This window comes from Antechinus flavipes, chromosome 2 (assembly GCF_016432865.1).
Source record: "Antechinus flavipes isolate AdamAnt ecotype Samford, QLD, Australia chromosome 2, AdamAnt_v2, whole genome shotgun sequence".
In the NCBI taxonomy this organism is placed as follows: Eukaryota; Metazoa; Chordata; class Mammalia; order Dasyuromorphia; family Dasyuridae; genus Antechinus; species Antechinus flavipes.
Window position 1 is genome coordinate 646394759 of NC_067399.1, and position 16319 is coordinate 646411077.

Below are 16319 nucleotides of genomic sequence, written 5' to 3' on the forward strand. Positions count from 1 at the left end.
TTTTTCAGCATTGATAATTGCAAAACCTTTTGTTCCAATTTTTCCTCGCCTTCCCCCCCACCCAGATGGCAAATAGACCAACAATCAATATTATAAGGAGAGGTGGGCTATATATAAAAAAAATAGAATCTTGGATCTTAGATCACCCAAATCTTGACATAAGGAGACTTAGAAATTGCTACATCAACTGTCTGAAGAAAAGGGAGAATCAGCATTTCCCAGAACTGTCTGTGCACACAAAGAGAGAAGACTCAATCAAAAATTAGAATTTCTTTTATTGCCTGATTAGATCTTGGTCTATGTAAATATTTAAAAAATAAATTGAAATAGATTTGATTAGCACAAAGTAGGCTAGAACATAATTATACAGAGTAGATTAGATCAGAAAATTTAGCACAGTGAACTAGACTAGAATATAACTGAACGTTCAGAGTAGACTGTTTATTAGAAAATAGCAGAGAGCAGAGCAGACTAGACTAGAACATAGCTATACAGAACAGAATAGACTAGAATATAGCTATCCAGAATAAAATAGACTAGAAAATATCAGAACAGAAAAGAGCCAAGTAGACAAAGATGTAATTATACAACATAGATCAGATTGGACTAGAACATATCTGAGCAAAGCAGAGTAGACTAGAACAGAGCTATACAGAGTAGACAAAACTAGAACATATCTGAGCAGAACAATTTAGACCAGAATGTAGCTGAGAGGTGCAGAGTGGGCTGGAATGAGAGTGCCCAGGATCTAAAGCAATACAATAGTTATGATTTTTTTTTAATATGGTAAAAGTACATTCATCAACAAATGGACAATTATAATTGATGGAAATCTGGATAAGTAGTCATAATACAATATGTCCAGTGCCTCCTTTCTACCCATTTTGACAGCCATTTCTCTGTTGATCACGCTTATGTTTTATCAGTGATGATGGTAATGATAGTGTGTGTGTGTGTGTGTGTGTGTGTGTGTGTGTGCTTGTGCATGTACACAAATATACCCAAAAGAAAAAAAAAAACTTTCACTGTTCCCTCTGGAAAGACTCAGCAATGAAGTAGGGAAAAGGATGGGTGCTTAGGATTGTCATTTTTGGTTTCCAGATAAAAGTGAAGTTAAATTTTTCATTCAATTCATTAAATGTTTATTAAATATTATTAGCCTACTTTATGAAAAACATTTGTTAGGCATTAGACATACAAAGGTGAAAAACAAAACTGTCTTTGATCTTAGGAGCTAAATTCTGATCAGAGATGGCAACTCTATCATGTATAAAAATAGGAAATTATAAGGTATTTTGTGGAAGGAGAGATTAATTATAAGAAACATAGCAAAGGCTTCATGGATGAAGTCACATTGTGCCTTGGACAATAAATAGCATATATCACAATTATTCAATGGGGCTTAAAATATGTTGGTATGCACATAATTGATAATTGCTTAGCACCCTCCCCTATACACACTTGTTAACATACACTCATACAGATCCTACCACTTTGGAAGTGCTAAATAGTCTTCAATTTGACACAACAAATTTGAGAAGGTCTGAACAATGAACTGAAACTACTTCAGTATTGACAAAAACCTATTCTTTTCTTATTGTGGAATATATAACTTTACTGATGATATAATTTCTTTTTTCTTTTTTAAAGATTTCTATTTTCAAAACATATGCAAGGATAATTTTCAAAATTGATCCTTGAAAAATCTTGTGTTCCTATTTCACCCTCTTCCCCCATCCCTTGTCCTAGATGGCATATAATGCAATATATGTTAAACATGGTAAAAATATATGTTAAATCCAATAGTCTTACACATTTACACAATTACCTTGCTGCACAAGAAAAAATAAGATAAAAAAGTTAAAAAAAATGAGAAAAAAATAAAATTCAAGTAAACCACAATGAAAAGAGTAAAAATGCTGAGTTGTGATCTACCCTCAGTTCCTACAGTCTTCTTTGTGGACATAGATGGTTCTCTCCATCGCAGGGCTATTGGAACTGCCCCGAATCAAATCATTGTTGAAAAGTCACATATATTAAAATATAACATATTTCATAAGTTAAAAAGGCAGCATAATTATGTTGTGAAAATTGATTTGTCTAATAGCCTAATGTTTTCAAAGGATTTTTAGTTTATTAGATATGAGTCAACTATGTAGAGGAGGATAGAGCAAAACAGAGTAGAGTGGAGTAGGCAAGTAAATGAGAGGGAATGGAGTTAGGGGTTCAATAGTACAATGTAATTTCCCAAATGACAATGTAAAGTATATTTAGATTGATAGAAGCAAAAATATCCAGCTTAAGCACAGTGATAATTGTACTGCACATTGCTTTGTTCAGTCCAAATCTGGAGTACAATGTTTCAGTATAGGTTTAAGGAATGATATTGACATATAAGCATGCTCAATGATTTATAAATTGCAACATGCTGAAAAAGGAAAAAATTAGGGAGAATATGATTGCTTTCACAGACCCTTCAATCTCCATCACTAGCATCACATATTTACAATTTTTTTCAAAATTTAGAGGTAATTTAATAAAGCCCCCTTTCAAATATGTCTCCTTCCATTCATTGACACTTCCAGTGCAGACCCTCATTACCTCAAACCTTGATTACTGCCAATAATCTGGTGGTGGGACTGTCTGCCTGAAGTCTCACCCCACTCTGATCCATCCTCCATTCAGCCACTAAAGTGATTTTCTTCCAAAATAGGTCCAATCATGCCACACATACCCCCATTAATAAACTCTATTAGCTTCCATTGCTACTAAGAGCAAATACAAAATGCTCAACTTGGCCTTTAAAACCATTCATAAACTTGCTCCCTCATTCCTCTCCAGTCTTCTACACCTTACTTCCCAATACATATTCTTCAATGAAGTCACACTGAATTATTCCATAAATAAGGCACTCCATCTCTCAACTCTGGACATTTTTTCTGGCCTTCTCTCATGACTAGATTGCTCTCCTTTTGCCTCAACTGTTAACTTCCCTGGCTTGTTTTAATTCCTAACTAAAATCCAACCTTTTATAGGAGGCCTTCCTCAATATCTCTTATTTCCAATGCCTTCCCTCTGTTAATTATAACAGAGACAAAATTGTCAAATTTGTCTCATATATAAGTTGATTTATTGTTGTCTTTGAAGAGAATATTTGTGTCCGATCTGTGACAGAGCATTCCAAGCTCATAATGGCTTGATCAGGCATTGACTCTAAAATAATGATGTCATTTTAATTCTCTCCTATTTATTAAACAGGATATTGTGCTGATAGAAAGTGATGAGACATTTTTGCTTAAATCCAAATTCATTCTTTTCATAATCCCTCCAGGCATATCATTCATGGTGTCATGCTTTATGGTTATTGTTAATTTAATATTTTTCCCCTTCTGGGAATATTTTTTTCTGTTCACTTGTGATTAAACTTTTCTTTTTTTAAAAAATTTTTATTTAATAATTACTTTATATTGACAGAATCCATGCCAGGGTAATTTTTTTTACAACATTATCCCTTGCACTCGTTTCTGTTCCGATTTTTTTCCCCTCTCTCCCTCCACCCCCTCCCCTAGATGGCAAGCAGTCCTTTATATGTTGGATGTGATTAAACTTTTCAACAAACCCTGTGTTTAAATAGAACATTTTTACAAGAGTAGTACTAAGTGGTTTCAGAGAAAATTCATTCTCTCAGGTATTATTTTACTCTAAATCAGACATAATTAATTCAAGTCTTTCTGCCGAGTCCCACAAAGTACACTAACATTTCTCTTGGATCTCTACTGCTAAAGATTTCCCAGTAGTTTGTTCACTAACTCTAAGATCAGAGAATGTTTCTAGGCTTTTTGTCAACCATATGTGTCATTATTAGGTTCTCCAGTTGACAGCAAACAAATAACAACAAAAGGACCCTAATTGAGAAAGAAAGTATATACTATCTAAGCCATCTCTTTTTTTAGACAAGGAATCCAAAGACTAGTGGATCTATGCTTAGTGAGTATGAGTTGTGAATGGTATAGTGGATGAAGTGATGGTTATGGCATTAGGGGTATCCAGTTCAGATCTAGCTGTTGACCATTTAATGACTGTTCTAAATAAGTCATTAAGCTTGTCGCTATCTCAGTTTCCTCATCTACAAAATGGTGATAATAATACCCATTCTATCAATCCTAGAGTTACTATAAAGATTTAAACGAGATAGTTGATGCAGTGGGTTTTGCAAACATTAATCTTCTTGATAAATCTTACTAATGAAAGGCAGATAGGTGGTGTAGTAGATAGAACACCAACCCTGAAATCAAGAGGATTTCAGTTCAAATCTGGCCTCAGGCAATTTGACACTTACTAGCTCTGTGACTTGGGCCAAATCACTAAACCTGACTGCCATGCAAAGAAAAAAAATCTTAGTAATGCTAGTTGAGTTAATGGCAGTTTCACTTTAAAATGAGGGAGTTGGACTAGGGGACTTCTGAGGTCTATTCCAGATAAAAATATGTGTCCTGGGATTTCTACTTAACATAAGGTACTTTTTTCATTTAAAAGAAAATAGTATTTTATTTTTTCTCAATTATGTGTAGACAATTTTTTGGCAATTATTTTAAGTTCCAAATTTTTCTCTCTTCCTTTCTTCCTAAAATGGTAAATAATTTGATATAGGATGTTTAATTATAGAAAGCATATTTCCACATTTGTTACATTTGTGAAAGAAGAAATAAAAAAAAAACACACACACACACAAAATAAAGCAAAGTCTGTATTTAGAGTTCATTAGTTCTTTATCAGTATATTGATAGTGTTTTCCATTGTGAATACTTTGTATTTGTCTTGGATCAGAGTGTTGCTGTGAAGAACTAAATCGTTTTTGATCATCACACAATGTTGCCTTTACTATGTATAATGTTTTCCTAGGTCTGCTCATTTCACTTTGTTTCAATTCATACAAGTCTTCTAAGGTTTCTCCAAGGAAAAGTGAGTTAGAGCACTTCTTCATGTGGCTATAAATATCTTTTACTTCTTTGTCTCAAAAATTATATCCTTTGAGCATTTATCAATTGAAGGATGGTTTGTATTATAAATTTGACTTGAGAAATGAGATTATTTATAAGAGACAATTATTGTAAAAATTAAAGTCTTTTTATCATGTTAGAACTGACCAGCAGTGGGCTGTCTAATGAGAAAAAGGTTTTCTTGTCATTAGAAATTTTAAAAGTGTATGGAGAATTGAATTAATTTGTCTTCCAACTTTAACATGTTGACTATCTAAACAATTTCACCTTGTAAATAACATCCTTTAGAGCAAGTTTGAATTGCTTATTTCGTAAAGTATAAATGAAAGGGTTTAGCACAGGGGTAACTACAGTGTTCATGAGAGCTGCCTCTCGGTTGGTGTCTAATTTATTGGCTTGATTGGGTTTTATATATATAAAAATGCAGCTGCCATATATTAAAGAGAGGACAATGAGGTGAGAAGAACAAGTGGAAAAAGCTTTCTGGCGTTCCTTGGCTGAAGGGAGATGCAATATCGTGATTGTAATATTGATATAGCATATCATTGTAACAGTAAGGGAGGACAGAATGATAAACAGAGCAAGGAAAAAAGCCAATGATTCAATAAAACTTGTGTCAGAGCATGAGAGTTGTGTCAGAGGACCAAGATCACATAAGAAATGTTTGATGATATTTGAGCCGCAGAAGGATAGCTGAGACACCTTTACAACCAGGATAGTTGTTACGAGGATTCCCATACTGCAACAGAATAGTATCAAAAGGAAACAGATCTTCATTGTCATGATACTGGGGTAATGCAGAGGATTGCAAATTGCTAGGTATCGATCCACCGACATCACAGCTATGAGAAAGAATCCTGTGACCCCAAGAGAAATGAAGACAAAGGTTTGAGTGAGGCAGGCAGCAAAAGAAATGGTTTGCATACCCGAGAGAAAGATTGTCAGCAATTTGGGAATAACACTTGTTGTAAAACAGCATTCTAGGAAAGAGAATCCACTCAGGAAAAGATACATTGGTATTTGGAGGCGATGGTCCAACCACATGATCATGACAATGATTGTATTTCCTATGATAGACACAAGATATAATAGTAGAAAGACCACAAAAAAGAGTTTTCCTAGGTGCTGGACAGCAGGAAATCCCTCTAAGATGAATTCTTCAATATTTGTCTCATTTCCCATTTTCATCATCTTATTATGGAACCTATAAAACAAAAAGGATCTTATGGCTCAACATATATTTAATTTCTTCTAATTATGTGCATTGTACTAAGCTAGGTACAGGCATGCACAGGCTTAAAATCAGTTGTGGTCTAAAGAGAATGAATGTAAATTGACACATGCTATGTTCCTTTTTTTTTCTGTTTTTTTTTTATCTTTTCCATGGTTTTTCCTTTTTGCTCTGATTTGTATCTCCCAACATGATCCATAAAGCAATGTGTGTTAAAAAATAACTAATAAAATAAAACAAAATATAAATAACTAACTTGTTATTTCTAAAAGCTAATAACTAAGGAGGTATCTTTAAAGTGACATTTCCATTCCATTGGGTAATGAATATCCATCATTCCTGATAAGTGAGTTATTTGAATTGGGTGATAGCATGGGAAATATGCTCAAATAAATCATACAATTGGACAATTGTTTTCTGGAGTAGTCAAATGGCTTGACCTGAAAGAGTCACTGTAGGAATTACCATTTCTAAAGGGGAAGAGGAGTTGGAGAAGGAGAAAAGATTGCTAAAATGGAGAAAACAACTTTGCAATAGAGGTGAACCTGAAAGAATTTAAAAAGATGCTGCCACTAGGAGTTCTTAACTTGCATCCATGAAGTTAGCATGTAAATTTCAATATTATTTCAGCACCATTATTTCCCTTTTGCAATTCTATATATTTTTCTTTCCATTTAATTATTATTTTTGGACTGAATTTTTATATCTTGTCCCAGGCTTAAAGATCAATAGGACTCACAGCTCATTAGCCACTCTTTGAAGAGGGTTGATATGCCTCATTGTGGGCAGAGATGTTCCTTAATGTTGGACTTGGTACCAATATCCAAACAGCTCTATCCCTACTGTAGCTTAGAACCCCAAAAACTCAAATCATCACCCTAACCTGCCTAGGATCAAAGGCTGTAGACATCTACTACCATAGCCAACATACATTTTTATTGTATACATTTAAAAGTATTGTTTAGAAAGAGCCATAGACTCCATTAGACTGCAGAAGATATACATACCCCAAGAGATATACACTGACACAAACACACAGTAGGGAGCCCCTGCACCAGGGTAAAAAAGAAAGTATATGGGATGAGGATATTCTAAACATGGGAGGGGGAATAGAATGAATGAAAGATTAAAGATAAAGAATAGGATAAAATCAGGATATAGCATAGGGATCAAACAATAAATTAATAGTCCCTTATTAAGTAACTACTAACTACTATGTGCCAGGTACTGTACACATTGAGAACACAAAGGCAAAAAAAAAAAAAACAGTCCCTGATCAGAAATATAACTAATAATCTCTTTGGCAAGTATGTAGAGTGTGCAAAGTGTCATTTTATGAAATCACAGTATAAAGGTTTAATAGAATAAGAACATGGCTTATAGATCTAAATAAATAATTTACACTTCATTGAATTCATTATTGTAGCTTCAGACAGAATGCTTTTAAATACATTGGGATAGTTTGTCTAGTGGAAATTTAACCCAGCAAACATTTATTAAGCACTTGTCACAAGCAACGGACTCAGGATATATAGATAAAATATGAAACATTTCCTGCCCTCAGAGGAATTACATTTTGCTGAAGAGATACTACATGCAAACAGATAATTTATCTAAATTTAAAACATGAAAATGAGTATAAATTTACATTAAAATGTTTAAATCTGTAGGTTTTACAAAAGTGTGTTTTTATAAGATTTGATTGGTGATAAATTCATTTTTAATATATTTCTTCCATTAATATTTAGAAAATGAACCTGATATTTCATTGTAGTTATGTGTCTGTTATGAGGATCAGGCTAACTAATGGTGAGTCCCATTACCAGAATATATTGATTATGGCAATGAAGCTTTGACAGGTTTGGCAGTTGGAAACCTAGCAGATTGCTTATTGAATTATCATTCCAGAAGACCTGAATGCAAATGTGACCTTAAACGCTTAATGTATTTTCTTGGATGAGTCCCTTAATCTCTGCCTTGGTTTGCTCACTTGTAAAATTGGAATAATAATAGCATTTACTCACAGGAGTTGTAAGGCTTAAATGAGAATATTTGTAAAGACCTTTGAAAATACTAAAACTTTTCATAAGCACAAGCTAGAAATATATTAAGTAATAATAACTAGCCTGCTACATAGATCTCACAATGTTGAAAAATGTACCTTTTTTATTATGTCAAATATTTCTTAAATGCCTCCTATGATACAGTACTTTAATAAGTGCTAGGGTCACAAATGCAAAAGAACAAGTATCAAAGTAACATAGCAGGTTTTTATTTTTATTTTTATAAAATTACTTCTATGAAATAATAAAATTTCATTTCATTTGATCTTTCAAAACTATGTAAACTAAAACGGTACCAATCTTTCCCTTCCTCGTTTTGAACAATTAAGAAACTGGAGTTCATAGAGAATAGTTGATTAAGCAGCTAATGTGTAGGGCTATGTCATCTGAATGGCTTTGCAAAACTTTTCTGTGCTTCTTCACACAGAATACTCTGCCATCAAAGAAATTGTGTTATATAATAGTTTCTGGCTCAAATCGTATTTCAGCCATTCTGTGCTGAATATCAGACATGGAGTTAGGAAACCTTAGGTTCTAATTTCCTCACAGATACTTGCTGCCTGTGTAACACTGTGTAATTCAGTCAAATCTACTTCAGTTTTTTCATCTACAATATGTAAGTAACAATAGCTCCTATAGCTTAGTTCTATTATTACTATAAAAGGAGATAACCTTTGTAAAGTACTTTGTAAAGTACTATATATATTATTGTTGCATGTACATCCTAAGGAAGAAGATTTAAGATCACAAAAGCAAAATGAAAATATCACAATGTTCTGGAGTTGGAACTTCTCAAGTGCACAAAGGATTTTTCTTTGATATATCATTAATTAGTCTTTGTAGTTATTACATTATTACATTAATCAATGCATTATAGGAAAGCCTCTGGTTTTACCTTTCTGGAGGGGATGAAGAACTCGATAAGTATTATTATCATGTACAGAGGAGAACCATTGAAATAATAGAGATTGAAGGGAGCTTAACTAATAAAAGCTTTCCAGGTTACAAAATAGGAAATTCAGCAGTTAAATGATTTGTTCAAAAGAACACAGCTTCTTAGTTGCTGAGCTATTTTGGGTCCCAGTCTAGTATTTCTACTACCCCATTCTGCTCATTTCTTTGGATAATCAATATTCACTCTTTTTGCTCAAATGCTCATTCTAGATATTGCACCAAATGCAAGTGTGATTTTAAAAGTACAAGTGTAAATATATGCTAGTGTCTTCCCTCCAATATATCTTTCCATTTACATGTTATATATCCATTGGATTTTGCATGTTATCTCCCCCATTAGGATGAGCTCCTCCAGAGAGTGTTTTTGTCTTTTCTTTTGCCCTCAGTTTTTAGCCCACACTATAGCACATAGTACTTATTAAATGCTAGTTGACTGACTTACCAAATAAATGATTACAAAAAATTTTAAAGAAATCTGATATTGCAATTGATATGACTGGTTCAGACGTCTTGTAGTATTTCTCTTCTGACTTAGTTTGCCTAATAGTCTTCAGTGTTTCTTCTTATTTTTCTCTTATTCCCAAGCAAAGATAACCTTTACCTTGTTTCATTTTGTTTTGATCAACCCACTTTTTTTTATCTTTAGTCATCTTACATTAAATATTAATGTAATTGTCCATTGTATAGAAACAAAGTCTTTTGGAATAAATCGGAATAGTCTCCATTCTCTGAAAAATCTGTCTAATCTATCATCATTTATTATACTTATTATTCCCTTCCTATGAAGTCCTTGAAGTAGCTAGATGGTACAGTGGATAGAATCCTGGACTTGAAGTCAGGAAGACTCATCTTGTAGAGTTCAAATCTGGCCTCAGAAACTTGCTAGCTGTGTGACACTGGGCAAGTCATTTAACCCTATTTGCCCTAATTTCCTCCTCTGTAAAATGAGCTAGAGAAAGGAATAGCAAATCACTATGGTATCTCTGCCAAGAAAACCCAAAACAGGGTTAGAAAGAGTCAGATACAATTGAAATGACTAAATAAAATGAACCTAGCTCACAAATCCCTACCTCACAAGTTGCCTTCTATCAACTCTATTATTCTACTTCAAGATAGGCTGGATTGGGAGTGATGAATGGACTAGGGATCCATTACATGAGCAAGACAAATCAAAAGAAGATATTGTCACAAAGACTATTTTCAGAAATGTTACTTTTATCCTTCTCACCTTTGAATTTTTCCAAGTCAAGTGCTTTTTCATGGCTGAGATATATGCAAGAGGAGCAAAGTCTTGCAGTTGAGATTTTGGCTTAAGAGAAAGATAAAAAAAAATACCAATCATTTTCCAGAAAGCCAGAACTTAATATAGGTTTGATTCTTTGCTTAGTTTCCTTTTCTTTTTTCATTTATTTTTCTTCCCAACAAATCTAGAGCTTTTCATTAAGAAAGTACAGATCTCAGGATTTTAACTCCATGGCAATTTTGACTTTGGAATTCTTGGTCTAGCTCTAACAAATGTCAAGATGTTTTTGGAGACTGGGCAGAATTGACTGGCTTTTCTCCTTCAAATCCTGACTGTTCTTTCTGCCCTACCTACTTAGGGTAATGCCCTGCGAATCCCTTGTATAGACTTAAAATGAGGAGGAGATCTTATGAATCATTTATTTACCATAATGAGACTCTTGTTTCTCAGCTAGATTATTACAATGTTTTGCAAACACCAAACTATCATATTACAATCTTTAATCTCATTTCCATATATTTACAATTAGGGCCTTACCCCATTGATTTTTAGAGATGAAGAGTTTTCCACTTTGAAGGCCAAGAGTTTCTTTGATAATTACTCATTTGATTATTTATTATGATGTAGCATAAAATTCTCATGGGAAACCCTTGCTACACTCTGACATAATTAGAATAAGTTAGAAGAAAGTATGGTCAATGGGGGATTATTTTAAAATACCTAATTGGTCATTTCTGGAAGTGTACCAAAGCAACATTTATAATTTTGTTGTTTATATTTTAATTTCTACTCCATGTCCTAAAAGATCCATGCTAAGATTTCAACAGAATAAAGTATATGTGTTTTGGGGGAATATTTAAAGAAGCAAATTTACTGTATAACTTGGATGGAGTTCACAATCCAGAAATAAGGTTTCCAACATAGCATTTGTTTGACTGTAAATCAATGTTTTCAATGCCTATTCTCGATGGAGAGTAAGTTAAATTCTATTAATTAATGACTAAGAAGCTTGGTTGTTAATTGTTTAGTTTTAGGGCTTTCAAAATACTTTTTCATACTTTAAATGTTTCATTTTCCTCAATTACATATAAAAACTATTTTTAATATTCATTTTTTTTCAAATTTCAAATTCTCCTCCTCCATTTCTCCCTTCTCCACCTTAAGAAGCCCAGTACTTTGATACAGGTTATACATGCAGGTTTACAAAGCAGGTTTCCATATTAATCATGCTGTGTTTCCATAGCAATCATAAGAAAAATAAAGAAACTTGTAAACCGTATGCTTCAATATGCATTCAGTCTTCATCAGTTTCTTCACTGGAGGTAGATGGAAATTTTTATCATTAATCATTTGAAATTGTCTTATATTATTGTACTGATCATCACACAGCATTGCTGTTACTGTGTAAAATGTTCTCTTGATTCTGCTAATTTCACTTTCCATCAGTTCATGTATGTCTTTCCAGGTTTTCCTGAAAGCATCTTACTAATAACTTCTTATAGCACAATAGCATTTTGTCACAATTACACATCATAGTTTATTTAGCCATTATTCAATTGATTAGCATCCTTTAAATTTTAGGATTCTTTTGTACTATCAAAAGAACTGCTATAAATATTTTGGCTTTTTTAGTTGTTTTTCTTTGATCTCTTTGAGATACAGAACTTACAATGGTCTTGTTGAGTCAAAGAGAAACTGTAGTTCTATAGCCTTTGGGGCTAGTTACAAATTGCTTTGGAGAATGGTTGGATTACTTTTCTTGCATCCCTAACATTGCCAATTTTATCTCTACATCTCTTAGTTGATTTTTACTACATTTTTTAGCTGTTCCATGATTATTTTTTGGGGGAGCAGAGACCAATTTCATTTTTCTTGGAAGTTTTACATGTGGCTATTTTGCCATCATTGTCTTTTTCTAAGTTTGTGTTTTGATCTTCTGTCTCACCACAGTAACTTTCTGTGTTCATGTTCTTTTTTTTTGTTGTTGTTCTAGCCAATTTCTTGATATTTAACTTTATGTTTACACTGGGTTCTGCTGCTGAGATGGAAGTGCACTGTTTCAAATTTCAGGTTTTCTTTTTATTTGTTTGCAATTGCTTTCTGAGTTGATTCTACAAGTAAGTTTTCAGTTTTCCCAAGGTGATATTATATAAAGAGAGATGTGCTCATTGATTTCCTGGTGTCTGTGAATGATCACAAACGTTTTTCTGCCCTGCCAAAGGCCCAATTTTTAATAGTGTTTTCCTCACTCTGGGGCTGTGACCTAAAACTATGTAGGGGTTATGCGTTATAGTTCCTCACTATACAGACAGTCCTCTAAAGTCTCCTTCTGACTAGTTATATGAACCTCTTATAGTTTGTGAACTCTGAAAGCTACTGCTAATGAAGTAGGTGACTCCAACTCTGCTGCTAGTCTACTCTGTGGAGCACTGGATCATGGTTCATTCTCAGCTTGCTGTGACAGATCTTTCCTGTTGACCTTCTAAATTGTCTAGGACTGCACAGTGTTTTTCACCTCCATACTTTCATGAGTTCTGCTGCTCCAGAATTCATTCTGAGGCATTATTAAAATTTTTGAATGGAATTTTGGAGAACTCATGTGAACCATTGTCTTTACTCCATCATCTTGCCTGTGATTCTCTCTGAGAATGCAATGATTAGCCCTCTTCCATTTGGATCCACCCAACCTATCCTTCTCAATGATGCATATGAGTTCACTATAAAATACTACCTTTTGATGTGAGGTACTTTGTAGGTATGCATCCACTCATGGTAATAATGTATGAGCCATAAATGTGCTTGTCTATAGTAGGTATCCAGAAGATATCCTTAAACCAATGAAAAGGTATCTATTGAAATACTATAGTAATAAAAGTAGGAATAAAACATTTCAAATATAAATGTGGAGCATATTCTTTCACAGTTACATATACCATCATTGGGAAACATGGATGCACATAGGGAATATGAAAGAAAGAGTCACTCAGGTAACGTGTAATTTGTGCCTAAATGTGTAGTGGCACATATGCATGGAAAGCATTATGGCTAGGGCATATATATGCTATGAAAAATTTCATTCTGTTTTTAATAGTGTGTTAATGATATCACTATATGTAGAAAATGTTTAAAGAAACAATGAATTATGGAGAAAAAGAACTGAAAGTCTTTCTCTCCTAGGATACTAGATTCAATCCTAATCTTGTGATGAGAATTCTTTAAAAGAAATTTTGACTGCTATACTAAAATAACTAAATGGTTGCATTTTTCATGACTGAATAGAATTATCAATATCAGGATAATTAGAGATAATATTTCTCATATATAACATATCATCAGTCACTATAAATAGTTTTGATTTATTGATTATTAGACAATACATTTTGTAACTCATAACTTGACATTTAAATGTCAAATTATATATATATATATGCCCTAGCCATAATGCTTTCCATGCATATGTGCCACTACACATTTAGGCACAAATTACACGTTACCTGAGTGACTCTTTCTTTCACATTCCCTATGTGCACCCATGTTTCCCAATGCAATGCAATGGATTGAAAAAGTTGTTCTGGGATTCAGTTCAGTTGATTATGTGATTTGATCTGCCTGAGAAGAAAATCAGAGAGGTCATCTATTTTACCAAGAGGACATAGAAAGGAGCAATGATTGGAAATTATAAAAAGATAAATTTAGTCTTGATATAATTCAAGGGAGAAAAAAACCTCAGATAGAACTGTTCAAAAGTATATTGTGATATTTAAGAAGTCAAAAGGCAAAAGGGGATTTGCAAGCTCATTTCATGGTGGTGATCCTGGTGAGAGGGGTGTTATGTTGAGTGATCTATCTATTTTGAGAAAAGATAGAGAATTGTCAAGATAATATACAGAGGAACTTCATATGCCTGAAGATTGCTTTGGTAAGTATATAGAGAAAAATATGAATCACAAACAGAATTCAATAAAAAAAGTTAAAAGAATGAGTGTAGAGTGGATAAGGTAAGACAAGAATCAAGAAGGAAGGGTGGTAAACCATATTTGAATAAACCTTAATGGAAGAAAGGCCATCGAAAATCATGGTTTCACATAGTTTCAAGAGAAATAAGGGAACAAAAATTAAGTATATTCCTCTGCAGTGGAAAAAAATGTTATTTTGCCAATGACTTCAAAGTTAGTAGATGTAAGATATCACCCCCAGTATTCCTTCTAGACCTAAATAGATCAATTTATGTTCTTCTTAACCCTGTCAGTTTAGAGAATGGGGAGTGACTACTTGTGTAATGGATTGAAAAAGATGCTGTGTTCTCAGTAGTACAGCTACATTTCTGTCAAGGTGAAATGTGGAAGGATTTTTGGTGGGAAAATTTGAAGATATATAGAAAGCTGAGGATAGTAGTTCAGCATATGCATAATTGAATAAGTAAGGCTGTGGCTGAGTTTGTGTTTATAGTTTAACTATGTAGGAATAAATTTGAAAAGACTAGGGTTGAGATTTTTGAGAAAAGGAGGTTTTATCATTTCATTTGTACTGTAGGCAGAAATAGCTGATGATTAGACTTGGGGAACCAATATAACAGGAGATACATAGGATGTTCTATCTCTAGACCTAAATTACTAATAAATCTAGTTACTACTTCCCTGGATTAAAGAATAGTTTAGAATCTTGATTATTTGGATACTGACTCATTGATAGAAACAGAATGCATTTTTCTTGGCTTCTGGGCATGAAATGACAACATGGAGAAAAGATGCTGAATGGATTATTTTACTCACACAGTTTAGTTCTTCAGGTAGGCTTTGAATTTTTATTTGAGGGAATAAACCTTGTATTTCTGTGCCTATGATTTCTGAGTTACTGGAATTTGGAGCAAGGATGAAAGTCTATTGAATGAAGTCTGGGTCACATAAAGTCTAATTTCCATCATAGTCCTTAATTAAAAGAACACCTCATAATTCCTTAGAATGCAAGTAACTCCTCCTCAATACTTGTAATAATAATAATTTACATATCAGCATCATTAGTATTTATAAATTAACACACAGTAGTAAACAATATTTGACTGATTTTCTAAAGGTTCTAGATTTTCCCTTTATAGAAAGATTAAATGGTCCTTTCATTCCTTATCTTTATCATATTTCCCCAATATGTTTTAACATGGTTTGTGATTTCCCTTTGGTTTGTCCAGGTTCTTTATTCTTGCGTTGGTTTCTCTTTGAAGCACTTATTCCTTTATTTCAAGAAAATTTTTATTCTCTCTGGAGAATAATATCTCCTAATCCCCTGAAAAGGAATGTTGTCTTTCCTGATTCCAATTCTCTACAAATTTTTGTTTGCACTTCTCATATATTTTATCCCAGAATTTCATTTAGATTTATGCATTTTTTTGTTAGGAAATGAAAGATGGACATTTATCTAAGTTATTCATTGCATGAGACTATCAATTTTCATTTTAGTCCCTTTTTCTCATTTCAATTAAATTAAATTTCACAAGCACTTATTAAGCACTTAATGACAAGTAGACTCTATGCTGGGGACTAGGTCCATAAAGACAAGAAAGAAGATAATCTGCCCTTAAGGAGTTCACATTTATTAAAGTAAAAGAAATTTATAAATAATTTGATTTTTTTTTATTCTTTCAACTAATTTTTCAGTTGAAAAGAATTTATTCATTCTTTTTCTCACTCACCTGTCTAAGAGAAAAAAAGCAATTTTTTCTAGCAAATATTAATATAATAAATAAAATAAATTCCCTTATTGTCCTTGTTCAAAAATGTATGCCTCATTCTGTATCTTGAATCCATTATCTCTTTGTCAGGAGGTAGGTAGTA

At 33.1% G+C, this 16319-nt stretch overlaps 1 protein-coding gene across 1 annotated transcript; it reads right to left on the bottom strand.

Moving 5' to 3' along the window:
• Nucleotides 1-5249: 5249 nt before the first annotated feature.
• Nucleotides 5250-6191, bottom strand: LOC127547180 (olfactory receptor 49-like). Its single transcript, XM_051973995.1, has one exon. It carries the CDS (start codon nucleotides 6189-6191, stop codon nucleotides 5250-5252), a length of 942 nt encoding a protein of 313 aa, XP_051829955.1.
• Between the last annotated feature and the right edge of the window lie 10128 nt (nucleotides 6192-16319).